Source organism: Quercus lobata, chromosome 7, assembly GCF_001633185.2.
Source record: "Quercus lobata isolate SW786 chromosome 7, ValleyOak3.0 Primary Assembly, whole genome shotgun sequence".
NCBI lineage: Eukaryota > Viridiplantae > Streptophyta > Magnoliopsida > Fagales > Fagaceae > Quercus > Quercus lobata.
In genome coordinates, this window is record NC_044910.1 from 41,727,460 (window position 1) to 41,744,585 (window position 17,126).

The 17,126-nt window shown below is 34.5% G+C and overlaps 1 protein-coding gene across 3 annotated transcripts in view; it reads right to left on the reverse strand.

The window, feature by feature from the left end:
- Positions 1-17,126, reverse strand: part of LOC115952602 (protein SHOOT GRAVITROPISM 6) — a 30,538-nt gene that overhangs the window by 4,656 nt on the left and 8,756 nt on the right. For all 3 annotated transcript variants that reach the window (XM_031069776.1, XM_031069777.1, XM_031069778.1), the window contains 30 exons: positions 17,001-17,068; positions 16,820-16,919; positions 16,540-16,716; positions 16,098-16,187; positions 15,896-15,961; positions 15,485-15,583; positions 15,312-15,386; positions 14,017-14,076; positions 13,211-13,300; positions 10,443-10,564; positions 10,030-10,159; positions 9,866-9,945; positions 7,840-7,975; positions 7,649-7,730; positions 6,989-7,143; positions 6,804-6,884; positions 6,602-6,702; positions 5,806-6,044; positions 5,608-5,717; positions 5,318-5,446; positions 5,118-5,192; positions 4,770-4,903; positions 4,503-4,575; positions 4,214-4,345; positions 3,719-3,900; positions 3,514-3,636; positions 3,175-3,235; positions 2,967-3,062; positions 1,826-1,926; positions 581-686 (listed from right to left, as the gene is read on the reverse strand). In XM_031069776.1, coding sequence (XP_030925636.1) covers positions 581-686; positions 1,826-1,926; positions 2,967-3,062; positions 3,175-3,235; positions 3,514-3,636; positions 3,719-3,900; positions 4,214-4,345; positions 4,503-4,575; positions 4,770-4,903; positions 5,118-5,192; positions 5,318-5,446; positions 5,608-5,717; positions 5,806-6,044; positions 6,602-6,702; positions 6,804-6,884; positions 6,989-7,143; positions 7,649-7,730; positions 7,840-7,975; positions 9,866-9,945; positions 10,030-10,159; positions 10,443-10,564; positions 13,211-13,300; positions 14,017-14,076; positions 15,312-15,386; positions 15,485-15,583; positions 15,896-15,961; positions 16,098-16,187; positions 16,540-16,716; positions 16,820-16,919; positions 17,001-17,068 — 3,273 coding nt within the window. The remainder of the gene's footprint in view (positions 1-580; positions 687-1,825; positions 1,927-2,966; positions 3,063-3,174; positions 3,236-3,513; positions 3,637-3,718; positions 3,901-4,213; positions 4,346-4,502; positions 4,576-4,769; positions 4,904-5,117; positions 5,193-5,317; positions 5,447-5,607; positions 5,718-5,805; positions 6,045-6,601; positions 6,703-6,803; positions 6,885-6,988; positions 7,144-7,648; positions 7,731-7,839; positions 7,976-9,865; positions 9,946-10,029; positions 10,160-10,442; positions 10,565-13,210; positions 13,301-14,016; positions 14,077-15,311; positions 15,387-15,484; positions 15,584-15,895; positions 15,962-16,097; positions 16,188-16,539; positions 16,717-16,819; positions 16,920-17,000; positions 17,069-17,126) is intronic.

Sequence of the window (17,126 nt, forward strand, 5' to 3'; positions counted from 1 at the left end):
CATCAAATTTTTAGTATGGAACTCAGCTTGTACAATGTGTCTTCCAAATTTAGATACCAAATTAACACAACAGTTCTCTTAAGGTTCTGTTTCTCTCAATACAAAACAGTTTACATCATAAAAAGTTATATGCATAAGCCCATTTTCATATAAAACAGAGCCAAAATAAATGGAGCCTAGAAAAGGCGTGTGAGTGTACTTGGCCGTCCATGATTCTGTGGGGCCTGCCAGAAAATTTGCAAGCAAGTGTATATGCAGAGTTCAACTATTCAGCAAAAAGAAATAATTTGATCATTGAAAATTTATTAAAAATAAAGATAGGAATGTCTGGATGGTGTAGTTGGTTATCATACTAGTCTCAACACTATAGGTTCCTATTTCAGAACTGGGATCAGACAACAATGCATGAAAAGTTTTCAACACTAAAAAAAAAAAAAAATAGTGATAGGAACCAATTTTTAATTTAAAAAAAAAAAATAAAAACAAAAGGAAAAGAACAATACAAATAGTTTGACAGTTATCTACTTGTGAGAAAATCAATGCCACATGACAATTTTAAAGTTTGTATAAAATATAAAACCTGTACTAGTCCTCTCAAACATAGCCGTCTAACAGTTGGAGACTCATCTGATACGTGCTGACACAACACCTCTACCATTTGCTCTAATAGGGAACCAAGCCCACCACTGCATTATTGAGAACATTAAGGTTTATAAGAACTTGAAATCATCGATAAGCTAAAATCAATTAAACACATTAATGAAAGGAAAAAAAAAAAAAGACATTAAACTAACAACAATTAAGTGATAGAAACAGAATGATTCTCAAAAAAAAAAAAAATGATAGAAACAAAAAGAGCAAACCTCTCTTATAAATCTAAAAAAAAAAAAATCACAAGTAATTGAAAGTACTCAATAACTTAAACTTACTCTTCAGGTTCCAAACATTTAGTGGGGCCCCACTTTATAGGAAAGGAGTCCAAATGGTACATTGACAAAATCAAGATAATAGTTGGGCCAAAATACTTGAATCAAACACATGGGGCTAGACAGCTATCTACATGGAACGCAATTTATCAATATAAAAATGAATAACATTGGAGAACATTATCCTTATCTGGCCCAAAACAATTGAGTCAGAAAAATGCCAACAAGAGATTCACTTAATAATGAAGCCCTTTACCATAAGGAACTCCTCCCCCCCCTTTTTTATCCCCTCCCCCTTCTCCCTTTTTGTTTCTTCAGTTACCTAAGGCAGTAAATTTATTCATCTTCATCAATTAGACCATTTCAAACACAGAGGGTCCCCACTGTTTCCACCCTTGTTTGGAAAGAAAAAAAGGGAAGGGATGCTATACTACACATCATATTGGGACAAATATGATTCCAACCCTGTCCGGTGTCTGTTATCATCTCCATCCTTATATTCTTTACACACAATTGGTTCTTTACATACTTATAAATAAATAAAAACAAGGGAAAAGACAGCTGCAACTGCAAGGTAAATAGTAACCATCACACCATCAATGGAACAATTAAAATACTAATAGCAGCAACATTCCATACAAAATTACATAAAATACAACAAAACAAAACAGTGCAAAAAAGAGAGCACTGGTTTGGGAGAGGCTCCCCCTCCAATTTAAATCCTCCAATTTGCTCCAATTTTTAGCTGGATGTGAGATACATGGCATTTAAAAAATCCAATGGTCTTAGAAATTTCATGTAAACTGCATGAAATCAAATATATGCCACATGTCTCACTCCTAACCAAAAATTAGACAGAATTAGGGGTCTTCCCCCCCACCAGACTCTTCTATACATACCTATAACGAACAAATTCTGACAATGCAGCAGCTGCAGCTTCCCTTTGGTATTTTTGCGGTCGACTTAGGGATTTGCTCAAAATTATACAAATACTTTGAACCTATAAAATTTACCACAAGATAACAAACATCAATAATATTCCAGATAAATCCAAAATCAGTAAAATACTAGCTGTTACAAACTGGCAACAGAATTTTTTTTATAAAAAACAATATTAAGTTGAAATTTGGTGTAGATCTCAAATGTAAATTCACCAATGAGCTACACCGCTCAAGTCCAATCATTTAAAAATGGGAATACTGTTACCCCATTAAAGCTTCAGGCATTAACTTAAAACCTTTCAATAAAGGTTAAGGAACTCAATAAAGGAATATAAGGTTTTAACTACGAACTTAGCCTGCTTAAACAGAATAACTGAAGTTACTTTAAATATAAACATAAATATATATTTTTAAATAATAATAATAATTGAACTGCAGTTACTATCATTTTGAAGGTAAATTCAAGCAAAATAACATATTCTCAAAGATGTAAAGAAATTAGAATTTATAGCATCTTTCTTGCAAACCCTTCATTTCATATTTCAATTCCCATCTCCATCATGTAAATCACTTCTAGGCTGGAGTGATCAAAAGTGCAAAACCTTGACTCTTTATATAACCAAAGAAAAGGAAAGAGAAGGAGTCATCTTTCCTATCATTTTTCATTGCCAAGTCACCATTTTCGCATGAAATTAACCATGAGTATCAACTTCATTTCTAATTTTAGTTCCCATCTCCATCATATAAACCACTTCTAGGCTGGAGTGACGATAAGTGCAAAATCCTGACTCTCTATAGCCCCAAAGAAGAAAATTGATGCTTTAATAGATGTAATGGAAAGATAATAAATCATATGTCCTATATGTTTTCATTGCCAAGTCACCAATTTCACATGAAATTGACCATGAGTATAATAGAACATGATTGAATTGTTTTATTCCCTATACCTAGTGTCCTTGTTCTCATACTTCATTTTCCACCGCTTGTTAGAATTTTTCATTTGTCATACTAAAAATAAATGTAGACACACACACACACACACACACACACACATATATATATATAACATTATTATATAATATCCCAAGTGGAATATTACCTCTTTCGGTCTCTTTATTGAAACGCAGGAGGCTATGTCTCCAATAAGATTGATCCACCTCTCATTGTCAGTTAGCTCTCCATCTCTGGCCAAAATCTATAAACAAAAATAAGAGCTGATATTATCTTTCTTTCCCTAAATATTACAAATCACAATACTAGAAATTCCCTTCACTGTAATAGAATACGATGCCCATACGCTTGTTTACCTTTCCCATTTCAAGATCTCCAACGCAATCACAGAACGCCTGAAATGCAATTAGAAGAGCCCTGCCAAAAAAGAAAAGCAAATAAGGGAATTTTCTTTTTTTTGAGAACTTTTTCTTTTTGAAAATTCATTGTTACAAGTGATGATGGGGGGATTTGAACCCTGGTTCTCTTAATAAAAGAGATCCAGTAATGCTGCCAAGCTACAGTTTACAAGACTCTTTTTCTTAAATAAAATAAATAAATAAATAAAAAATGAGAAAGAAAGAAAAGCAGTGAACTTTATAACCAGAAAATTAAATGATGATAGGTCTACCAGGTAGTATAAGCTAGGTCCTCACCGTAGTGGTTCATACTGACCAGTGCTCACGAGACCATGACAACTACCCAACTGGAGAGTAAGTTCTGCAAGAACAGAAGCATAGCTTTGTTCAACGGATTTCTTTCCGACTTTACCACCACCTCTGCAACAACATAAAACATTGCAAAATTTTTTCAACTGTATAATACAGTAGAGACTTGATGAATGCATCCAATTGTACTGACCTGAAAAATGCTGTGAGAGCAAAAATAGCAGCTTGCAGAACGTCATCTTCCATCTGACCGTCAACAAGATGACTAGAGTTCTCTCCTTTCCGGGAATCACCTCTCAGAATTGGAGGCTGGCTAAAGACAAATATCACATGCTCCAGGAACAAAGATGAAAGCACCGTATGCTGGGAAAATGCCTATTACAAAAAGTATAGAATAGATAACTAAATAAACAGTTGATTTAGTATATAAATCATCGAAATGGATTATTTAATTGAGAGGCAGAAAACAAAGATTATGATAATAAAGAAAAGAAAAAAAAGACATACAAACACAATTCATAATCCTAAGTGTACTCTGGCTAGAGGCAAGTCACTTGAGCATTTATTTTTTATTGTCTGCTTATTAGTGAACTTAACACTCACTTATGGTTACTGGTAATGTCACAGACAATATAAAATAAATGTCTAAGAACAACAATTTTCTTACTGTTAAACAAATATAACTTACATAAAACGCATCCTGCATTGACCAACCACCACGTAGTCTAGATATATCTTTTGTGACTACATCCCTTCCAGCAGTAGCCAATACTTCATTGAAAACAATTTTTGAACTCGTGTTCTCAGCTAACGAAGAAATCTTTTGGAAGTTAAGGATATGCTTAAGACAAAGGAACCACCAAAAAGAAAAAGGATAACTGCATAGTTGATCCAACAAAGCCACAGACAGTTAAGCAAAAAATAGGTGCTAACTATAGCATCAGGCAGGTTAATGAATCTAAATGAAAGAAGGATACGGCACCAAGAGTTTCCAAACGTAAATGCTTCTCAGTTATATGAACTGTAGCAGAGAGCAAAGCTTGGGTTGTTCTGTTGGCAATAAATCATCAGTCTTACTAAAAAATACAGCAATCTACTTATCAGAAGATATACACACAACTCATTCATAATTTTTTTATTAAGAAAAGAAAAAGAAAAAAAAAGAAAAAGAAAAAGAAGAAGATATACACACTTCCAAAATTCTGAAATTTTTTAATACTAAAGAAATTTTTAAGTAGGAAAACCTTGAAACATCATTTTCGACCAGCTCATGCCCCCTCTTCGTAACAAACTCAACGACAGCTTGTATGGCCCCTTCAGCTGACTGCTTGATTTTATCACATATAGCTGATGAGCAACCATGGAGGGTAGCAACAAGCTGCAAGAAGCTCTTGATATGTAAGAAGAAGCAATTGCAGCATTGATTCTGAATTTTCAATTTTCTTCTTTTGTTTTTGATAAGTAAATTTCATTTGTAATAAATCAAAGACTACAGGCAAGTATACGGGTAATGTACTCAAAGGCAAATATAACGACTAAAAAGTACAATAATCTGGGAACACAAGCAACTGTATTTCTCAATAAAAAATTACCTCATCCTTTGTCAACAAAATACAGACAGAGGAAATAATTCTGTTGAATACTTCTGAAGGATCAATAGATGCATCCTGATTATACATATAGAAAAACCAAAAATGTCATCCTAGTTTCACAATTCCCCTTCCACAGCTTCAAAAGAGAATAAAATGAAGAAACAATGAAAATAATAGAAAGAGTTTCTGGACAAACTTACACTCCTCAAGATGGCTATAACATCCTCAAGGGAGGACAAAGCACCATAGGACAATTCTATGTCCACAGAAAACTTGGAAGCTGCAGGCCTTGGAAGTGAAAGAGAGATGCTGAAGAGTTGATCAAGGATCTACCCAAACAAAGGTTTATGAGATTTTTCTACCAGATGTAAGAGAAAATTGGGAAGTATACTTATACAGCCTACGCACTTGAACCTATAAATGATGGTTCGTAATGCAGCATAGAGAATCAACTTATTTGACACTATTAAAGCTGCTGCCAATCACTTACCTGAGCAGAAACTTTTCTAACTTCAGAATTAGTATCTGCACAACGTGGGAGATACATGACAACCCTATCTCCTAAACACAATGCTTCACGATTTGGTAGTACAAATGCGGCTGAAAGTTGAACAAAATTTTTAAAAAACTGGCATAAGACAGTGAAAGAAACAAGTGATTAGGAAGCTGTCTCGGTAAACAATTTTACATGGTAAGTTGGAAAAATTCCCATGCACAGTACGGTCAACTTGCTTGCTATGTATGCAACTTCCCTGGCAGCCCAGCGCACAATATCCACTGATGCAAACCGTCCTGAACTTGAGAAGCATCTCATATACTGCCCGACAACCTCTTCTCCTTTGATATTCCACGTGTGAAGAAACATACTGATCAATTTGTCTCAACATATGCAATAGCTGCTCTGCCCGACTTCTCCCATCCTCTCCACTGAGTTTTATAATTTTGAAACTTAGAAGAGATAAATGTAAAATCTTACATGACAGATCAATTAGCACATACACATACAGATAGAGTTATATATACAGCTCTATGCAAATGGATTGTATTATAAGCCCCACTGTTCTTCACTCTCAGTAAAAAAAATAGATCAGTATTAAGGGATCACTTATACATACATAAAAGCTACAGAGTGCATGCAAGAAGTAACATATTACACGGGTATGGTTTAGAAACTTCAGCCACTGGGAGTGCTTCCATAGAATTAGTACTCCTTATTGAAGAAAAAGCAACCATGAAAAATTCAATAACATACTTCCGCTTAATTTTTTAAAGTCTAGTTCAAAATATAGAATTCAAAAAATGGAACCTAATATTATCTCTATGAAAATACTCCATTCAGATATTAGAAAAAAGTAACAGCAAAAGCAAATTATGTCATCAATTAATATAATATATTTAACCAAAACTACTAGAGACGAAGAAACATTAATGTTTTCAAAGGAATAAGCAAGTCAGGAAAGGCAAAAACCTTTTGATTAGAATACCTTGTGAGAAGAATTGCACATAAGAGAGTGATAAGGTTGTCAATAAGGGGATTAACAACATCTACCGGATCATTAGGCAAAGCAAAGAACCCAAGCGTTGCCTGCCGAATTTGTCAAAAAAAATTATGAATTCGAAACAAATATTATAGGGCAAAATTCTCATTGTTAATGACACATAATCCAATTTATCAAAATTTTGTACCTTCATCACATGATTTCGTGTTTCAACTGTTAGTTTTGGCTCCACAGAAACCAAGGTAGTACAGGCACTTAAAGCAAGGGCCTACAAAAGCATCAATAAAGAGGAAAAGTTAAAACAGTTCCAACAAAAGTAAACCATAACTGATAGCTTTAGAACAAGACATAATTATTTGATAAGTAATATACTTGAGTATGGAGAAGTTCAAGATTAGAATCAACAAAGTCTTCATTGTCATCTAGGGCCTCTCGGCCCATTAAGGTCAAAATATAGTCAAGCATTATGTCCCTTCTTTTCAAAGGAAATGATGCACCATTCTCCGCAGCATTAATGACAGCACAACCTGCATTATCACCATCACAAGGCTGATAATCATAAAGAAAGATATGCTTATCTTTTCAATAAGTTCAAACCCTTCTGATAAAACATGTGACAAATTACAATTAGTTATTAAGGAACAAATTTCAATTGCAAAGAGTGCAGCATAGCATATATAACGTAAATGTCATGTGGAGTGTAATTTGACAGCTTTGGCAGCTTTTTAAAGAAATTTTTGGACAATTGTTATTTATTTATTTATTTTGGTTAAGTAAAGAAATGGACAATTTTTACATTCACAAAAAGAAAATCCAATAGGTTTCAAAGACAAAGCAAGAACAATAAAAGCCTCTGGAGGTTCTCTTTCCATTTCTTTTTGGTTCTCAAGGATTCTAGACCTTATTCACTTTTAGTGAACAATTTCACTCAAACTCTGAATTCCTAGACTCAAAATCCTTCCAAAAAAAAAAAAAAATGTAAAACTGCAGCGGAGGAAATTAAGACACCATATTTCACATAATTATACAGACCTAGTAAATCAATGGCAGTGATAACCGCCTGCTTTGCTGTAGGGTGGCGCACATGAAGAAGCCGTGAAAGCATATTAGTCCCCTGCAAAAGGAATAAACAAATACAAGACATCAGAAACTGAATATATTAATTATAGTATATACTGAGATCCCCGTGGAGAAGCATTAGGAGAAAAGACAAGATCTCATACAATAAGTGCATCTATTCTGGCTTCAATAACTGTTGATGGAGCATATTTCGCAGCATAGCCATACATTAGAGCCAAAGCAGCATGTATATCATCAGACTCTTCTGCTCTAAAACTGTCAGAGAAAAAGGATAGGAATCTGCAATAGATGAAATAAAAAGCTTGTTCACATGAATATCCTTAATTGATACACGTTTCTCATATAAAATTACAAACACACGAAAAAGGGAGCCAGTGGGGACTAACACTGACCTAGTTAAAAAAATTAAAATACCAAAAAAGTATTACACTGTCCTAGAAGATATTATATACCCAATAAAAAATACCACTAAAAAATAAAAGAAAAAAAAAATGTGACAATATTTTTCTTTTCTATTGGGGCAGGGGGGGTTCTAGATCCTTCTAATGAATCAATTAAGGCACAATTAAAGCATCCAGCCTGCATTAATAAAAAGGGAAAACATAGTTGTTTGAAACAAAAGCATAGGCACTTCTATATAATCTAATTTCAGCCCCAAATTTTGATAAGAAACCTGCAGTAACTGTTAGAATCTACCAAACATAAGTATTGAAATTAAACATAAACTTGGTGTCTAAAAGGCATTTTAGCAATGTTTGTTATCAATTAATTCCTTAGGTACTAAGAGCAACCACATCAGATGGTGCATAATTTCTGTCTATTTTGCACACAAAAAAAAAAAAAAAAACATATTTTTTCTATTTTACACACCCATTTTTACAAAACAACCTCATCAGTTTATCTATTATACATTCTATTTTATATAAATAATATTTTTTTATTCTACTTTTCCCTAACCCTCAAACTCTCCGCCTCTCTCTTTTCCCTCACCCACAAACTCACCCCTCAATATCTGCCTCTCTCTCATCCCTCAAAGTCTCTGCATCTCAAATCCCTCATCTCTCTCCTTCTCAAATCCCTTAACTCTCTTACCTCTTTCTTTTCTCAGTTTTCTCTCATCCAATACCCACACACTCACAAATTTTCTCTAAGCTTGCTCTCACTCTGTCACCGAAGCTTGCATTGTTGGATCTCTCTCATCTGATTTCAAGCGTTGTGCCACCATTGGGTTTGTATTTGATTTTGATTTTGGGTTTGGGTTATGGGCTTTCAGTTGATAGTTTAATTTTGAGTTGATTTTCTATGGATTTTGGGTTGATCGGGTTTAATTTTTGTTGTATTTTGGGTTTCCGTTGTTTTAACGGGTTTTGGTGGTGGTGGTTTTTTAATGGGTGATGGTGGTGGTGGTTGGGTGGTGATGGTTGGATGGTGTTGGGTGGATGGTGGGATCTGTGTTTTGGTGGTGGTAGTGCTCTTGCAGGTTCTGTGAGACAGTGAGAGATGGTGGGTTCTACGTTTTGTTTAACGGATCTCTGCCGCTAGCAAGCATCGATCTCTGCTGCAACACCGATCCACAAGCATCAAACGGTCCGTGTGTTTTTGTGCATCTCTGTGTTGGTTCATCTGTGTGGGTGTGTTTGTGTGTATCAGAGGAAGAAGAAGATGATGAGAGAGAGAAGAAGTCTGAGTTGGTTTTGCAGATGGAGAAGAGAGAGAAAAAAAAGAGCGAAATGTGAAATTAATAAAATAATAGGATACATAGCTACAGTAACCGTGTATATATATGCACGGTTACTGTAGCAAATATGTAAATATACACAATTTTAGGACTGATGTAGAAGATTTTTGGGGCAAAATGTGTAAAATTTGTTGCTTTTTGTATTTTGCAAAGTTTTACATGCATTGATGCGGATGCTCTAAGTTCAATCATATTAACAATAATGGAAAAGCCAAAAATTATATTGCATGTCATGCTATCAAGAAAGCCATAACAAAAAGCAATTAACCAAGGGCATAGAGAAGAGAGTGTCACTTTGAACCCATCTTACATATATATAGCTTGCATGTATATTTATATATTTGTACATTTGTACATACTCATGTGTGTATATATGCAAATACAAAAAGAAAAAAGAGAGAATACATTTATCTTACAAGATAGTAACAAACCTTTGAAACATGCTTTGCCCAACATTATCCAGAATATCTTTCAGCTTGTCCAATACAGTATCCAAGTGGGATGCTGCAACCTAAAAATAGTCAAAAGCAATATATATTATAAACACATAACCAAATGGAAACAGTAAACAACACGCACCAAACTCTTAAGATACCAGTCCCATGGCTTTCGCCAATCCGAGCCTGTTTGTTGGAATTGAAATGTCAGCTTGTTTATACATCCAATCTATCCCATCACGAACATAAACCCTGTCATTGACCTTTTGAAGAAGAATACCCAAGCACCTGAAAAAAGAAAAACATATACCCTCCCAAAGTTAAGAGGTTGTGTAACCTCACTTTCCATTGACAATGGCCAAAACAAGTTTCATAAAAGTGCTAGTAAATCTAGAACCAAAGATCTATGTGCAGGGAAATACCCTGATACATATACATCATGTATTCAAAAACACTCACAACTTGAAGAAAAGAAGAAATCAAATCACTTCCAGTGCAAAAGAAAGCAATATTGATTAAATAATGCTTCCTGAATCTAATGGAGCAATATTAAATTAAAAATTTTTAATACCGGTGAAGGAGTGCAGAATGTTCATCATTAGAAGTATAGAGCTCATATTGTTTGGTGAAAGCATTTCCAAGAGATATCACCCAATTGGTGTCTTGAATCACATCCAAAGATTCCGCAAGAAACTGTCATCCAATAATAAAGAGACATATTATACATAATTGTAAGAATCAGGATACCATAGTTTCCCAGCACATCTTGTCTACTTTTAAGGTACTTAGAAATGTCCTCTAATTATTTTGTAAAGATAAAGATTTTTTTTTTTTTTTTTAATTTTAATTAGAGTTATATTGTTTTTCAAGCACCTAATACAAGTAAACAAATTGTGCAACTTTTAGAAATAATTTAGACCAATTTTTTGTTTACTCTAATTCTTTTGTAAGGATAAAGACTTTTTTTTTTAATTATAGTTGTTAGATTTATGGTTAAGTGATTAAATTCACCATTTTCTAACAGCTTAACCTTTTAGGAGAATCAGTAGTTTAACATGGTATCAGAGCAGGAGATCAGAGTTCAATCCCTGACTTTACTTTATCTCCCTTTTAAAATGTTAAATTCCCACTTGTTGGGCCCACACTTATTAAGGGGAAATCTAGACCCACAAGTGAGGGGGAGTGTTAGATTTATGGTTAAGTGATTAAATTCACCATTTCCTAACAGCTTAAGTTTTTGGGAGAATCGATAGTTTTACAATAGTTATATTGTTTTTTCATGCACCTAATGCAAGTAAACAAATTGTGCAACTTTCACAAATAAATTTGCTGCTCCTCTTTGTTGCTTATTTAGAAAAATTATTTTCAAGTCATATACCAAGTAAATCAAACTCAAAGAATGTTTTTCCTTTTATTGGCAAGTAACACATGCACCCAGTGGGTCTTGAACACACAATCTCACCCTACACCTAGCTCTTGCAAGAGGTGCCCAATGAACTAAAGCTCATTGGCAAATCAAACTCAAAGAATGTGAATGCCATGTTTTCAACATTCCTCATGTAAACCTTTATTTTTTTTTCAAGTATCAACCCTTGTGGACTTTTTGGGAGTTCTAGGGTCTGAGACAGGGAGATCCTGTCTCCTTTGTTATTTGCCATTGTTTTGGATGCACTAAGTAGAATGCTGGATCAGGCGGTAGATGATGGTTGCATATCTGGTTTCAATGTGGGAGATACGGTGGGAATATTATTAAGGTATCTCATCTCCACTTTGCCGATGATACCCTGATATTCAGCGATGCTGATCTTAATCAGCTTTTGTTTGTCCGGCTGATTCTTCTCTGGTTTCAGGAGTATCGGGCCTAAAAATAAATTTGGGCAAGTCGGAATTGGTGCCTGTGGGAGCAGTTTCTAAAATTGAGATGTTGGTGGATGTTCTAGGTTGCAAGCAAGGTTTGCTCCCAATGAAATATTTAGGACTTCCTCTAGGTGCCAAATTTAAGGAGAAGACATTATGGAATCCTATTTTAGAGAAGATAGAAAGGAGACTGGCAGGATGGAATGAATTTACTTATCCAAGGACGTAGAGTCACTTTAGTTAAAAGTACTCTATCTAACTAACTAACATATTTCCTATCTTTATTTCTCATTCTCACTGAGGTGGCTAACCGAATTAAACAACTTCAATGAAATTTCTTATGGAGTTGTTTGGGGGATGAGTTGAAATTTTGTTTGGTTAATTGAAATCAAGTTTGGGCTCCTCTTTGGTCCACTTTCTCACGTTACATTCAATTTGAAACCGGGGATGGACTAAGGTGAAATGGCATGATCAGTGGTGTGGGGAGAACTCTCTTGCAATATGTATTCCAGAATTATTTACAATTAGTCATGCAAAGGAGGGGAGTGTAGCTAATTTATTAATGTTTACCTATGGGGTTCTCCACTAGGATGTCAATTTTATAAGGGATATGCAAGATTGGGAATTGGAGCCATTGTCAAACTTCATGGCTACTATTTATGGTGCCTTAGGGGGAGTAGGGAAGATAAGATGTGTTGGGTACCAGATAAGAAAGAAGGTTTCCAGGTTAGTGGTTTCTATCATGCCCTGCTACATACTAATATCCAATCTTTTCCTTGGAAAAGCATATGAAAACCGAAGATCCCCTCTAGAATTGCTTTCTTTGTTTGGACTGCAGCCCTAGGGAAAATCTTGACTGGCAAAAATCTTAGAAGAAGACGTGTGGCCTCTGGATTGGTGTTATATGTGCAAATGTAACGGGGAATCAGTAGATCATTATTACTTCGAAGTTATGGTCTATGGTATTGGATTTGTTTGGAGTTTGTTGGGTGATGCCAAAGTCTATGGTTGATTTATTGGCTTGTTGGCAAGGTTGTTTTAGGCGTCATAGGACATGATTCTATATGGATGGCTACCCCCCATTGCTTGATGTGGTGTCTTTGGAGGGAGAGGAATAACTGGTGCTTTGAAGATACAAAGAGAACTATGCCTAAGCTAAACCTTTTTTTCTTTAAAACTTTGTTGGATTGGATATCTATTTTATGTAGTCACTCTCTATGTTTGATTATTGATTTAATAGACTTATGTAATTTGCGCAATTAATTGTATGGTCTCCAATCGTATACTTCCTATATACTTGGGTGGCACTTTTTTTATATAAATAAATCTTTATTGCATATAAAAAAAAACTACAATGGACTTATAAAAGGAGAAAAATATACACACGGGGTTTATTGTTAGTGTTTAACTACTTAATCAAAATATAACGATGGAAAGAGGAACATATATCATCTGAATGAATATAAACTCAAAGAGACTTACATCTATTATCATGTCATCCCAAGTCTCTTGATAGGATGGATCCTGCTTCAAGTCTTCTGTGTCACTAACATATGCCTTCATTTTTGGAATCTAGAGCTTAGCAAAGACTACAATTAATTAGATTCTAATGAAAAACCATTTTGTATACTTTTGTAAACGATATAAGTTATACAAAAGAAGAAACTTAACCCCAAACAATTTTGCCAACTTTTTTTATGAATGGCTGGATGAGAGATCTAAAATGTATGTAAAATCTTCTCACATTGACAAAGATCTACCTGGTCCCACAATGTTCGTCAACTAATGAACTGAACTTAACCCACTTTTACCCAATATAATTGTAAAGAGATCAGCCAATGTTTAATTTACAATTACCACTTTCATATATCTATAGAATATATATATATATATATATATATTTTAATTCTTATCATTTTTTGAGCCAAAAACAAAAGAATAGATTTCTATTTAAGCTTACTGGCCAAACCATTTCATTTGTTTTCCACTCCCACACAACAGTGTGTACTCATTAGAAAGCTTCAAAACTTCAATTGAATATGAACTTTCAATTCCAAGTGCCCATTTGATAAAGATTATTTTTGCCAACTTATTTTACTATTCAGATTATTTTTGCTACTATTCATGGGTCTCAATGCACTTTTTGGTATTATTCATGGGTTCCACTATATTATTTTAACTAACTTTTACCTTTATCTACAGTACTTTCAGCAAAAAGTTTTCAGTTTTAGCAAAAATAGTGGATCCCAAATAGACCCCAAATCAGTTTTGTGCACATAGCGATATACCTCATCTTGCCAAAACAAGTTGATATTTTTCGGAAAGAGAGGTGCTAGACAACAAAGGACCTGCAAGTCAATGAAAACAAATAAACACATATTTTTCCACTCAAGTATTGTAATTGAAACCAAATAAAATCAATGTAAGGAGCATCATAGAAATAATTTTTAAAAACATCACATCACAGGCACACACACAATTTCATGAAAAATGTCAAAGTTCTAACCAAAATTTCCAGTCTTTGAATACTAACCATATAATACAGAGACAAAGACTCATCCCTCATTAAATACAAAAACCTCCAATTTTGTCTTTAGGTTTTAAACACATCCCCCCGCCCCCCCAATCCCCTTCTTCTCCCACATCCCTTTTCAAGTTTGATTCAGAATTACAAAGTGTATGTGTTATTGTCTTGCAATATTTTTTATTGATCAGAGAGAAAAGAGAAAAGACTTTGAATGCATAGGTTGTGGATGCAAACCCTACTAAAGAATTATAATCAAAAATAAAATCTATAAAGTCTCCTAAGTGTCCGCATTAAACATAAAGGAGCCAGATTCCTAGCAAAAGGAGCTCTATGGTTACCAAACCCTTTCCTCCATCCAAAAAGTAAGTCTACATGATGCGGGAGATGCAAGAAAATTATTATTTAATATTATTTATATTCACAAGTCAATTGTATTTTTATGTTTTAGGTTCTAGTAATTTATTGGGCTATTAGTATTTTAATTTGGGAAGCAAGGTTATTTTTGTAATAAGGCAATTAGGGTTTCCTAGCCAATTAGAACTAGGGTTTAGTAATCCTTTATAAGCAACCTATTATACTTCTTGAAGAGATAGTTGACATTTTGATGAATGAAAACAATGGCCGTTTGGTCTTTCTTTAGTCTGGTGCTGACTCTAGGTCTACCCTAGGTGCTGACTCCTAGTGGTTTCCCCGCTTGGTGCTGACTCCTAGATCATATCTTTTATTTTTCCGTTATTTCAGTTTTGTTCTGATTGTCCTATGTCACTACAACTCTTTTAGACATCATCCATTGGACCCCAAACAAAGTAAAAACAACCCATTTGCAGTATGAAGACAGGAGATTGCACCAGAAAGAAAACTTGAAACACTTCAATTTTCAGGAGAAAGTAGAGTACATTGATATATTCTATGCAAGTATAAGGAAATAGACCATTCCTATCAATTATTTTTATATGAATTTGACCAGAGAATAGCGGACCCCTCAATTTACATATTTGTTTTGACATATAGAAACTTATACATAATTTACACTAATTATGGCCAAGTGATGCTTACTGTCAAAATCTGAGTTGCCAACTGCTCCCTCGCTAAAGGATCATGCAAAAGTACCACCAAGCGAGCTAAAAGCTCCTAAACATGTGCACCAACCATTTTGCTGATGTTATTGTCATAAAGTGGACAAAGAAATCAGAAACTAAATACCTTATAGATGCCAGCAAAGATCCTACCTCAGGATTTGGTATATCAGAACGAGCTTTACACTCACTAAGCATATTATCACTATGAGATGGTCTATGCCTGCACAATTCTGAAATACATCTGCAAACCTGTAAAAGCAGCATGTGTGTGAATTTGTGCAAAGAGTTTTTGTTCTTTTTAAAATTTAAAAATTAAAAAAAAAAAAAAAGAAGTCACAATGATAAAACTTTCAGCCAACTCTTATAATAATTGCATCATAAATTCAGACATTCACAGTTTGTACTTCCAACAACAATTAGGCAGAATCTTATTTAAGAAGGAATATGCAACAAGCCACATAAACACCAAAAGCATACACTTAAAGAAACAGTGAAAGCCTGGGAATAGAAATATTTCCCCACATACAAGGAATATGCAACAAGTTGTAGAAAAATTCTTACTGTGGCAGCTGCACCAATATAATCCCGTGGAATGATCATCTTTAACAGAAAAGGCCAAAGAATATGCTGCAAAATTTTTGGATATATATTAAAAGATGAAGAAGGAAGATGTTATAGTGGGTTCAAAATTACCAGTCATGAAGAAACCAAGAAAACCCACTAAAGGTAAAGTCACCACTAAAGATTTAGCTATCTGACATACCTCCATTTCAGGAATTGTAATAGTCAACAAAAGGAGTCCTTTTTCACAGATTGCTCTCAACTCTGTTGGACAAACCGCCCCAATTTTGACCTGAGAAGTACACAAGCTAGTACTAAATGGCCATAACAGGCAGAAATGACTAGATATATGCAAAATTTTGATATTGTAAGGTAACATCTAGCTTCTAACCCACAAACCTAACCCTTAAAGTGCTATCCATCCACTAGGACTCAGTACTATAACTGGAAAACTGGAAACAATGTGACACTAACTAGTGTTGGATTTACCAATTTTGTCAACAAAAAAAATTACCATTTTTTTAAGTATACCATCCCATCACTTGGGCCATCTGAAATTGTGAATATGAAGTTCTCTTTTTGACAAATAAATCAAATCAATCAATGAATTTGAAGTTTCATATCTATAGAAGTCAGATGTAAACCTCCAATCTCTTGTATTGGGAAGGAACATTTGTGCCGCTAGACCCAAAGACTTCCTTGGAGGTCCCAAGCTCATTTCTGTCCTGATCTGGTAGAGCACAATTCCGTACAAGATATTCAACAAACGACTCCCCAGATGGACCAACCAAGTAACAGTGAGAGGCCATAACCACAATCAACTACCACCAAAGAAATCAGAATCTAATAAGAAACAGGAATATTTTACTACAGTATTAGAAAATGAAAGAAAGACTCTAAGACTATTAGCTCATAACTAACTACCTCTGAGAGCGCCTTTCGCACCCCCAAATCTTGCTCATCTAGCAACAACTTCACTGCTTCGACAAGCAAAGGCCTTTTATTGTGCAATGCTTCAGACAACCTGAAAATAGAGGTCATAAGAAGGACAGATCCTTTAAGAGAATCAAGAATAACCATCGCAGATAACAGAAAGAGAAGAAACCTGGGTAGGAGATGCTTCAAAACACTAAGTGCACCAAAAGTCAAAGGTTCTTCCTTCAACTTGCATTTCTGGTAGCAGAAATATGTAGAAATAGAAAAGGCAGTACATTAAAATTTTATTTATATC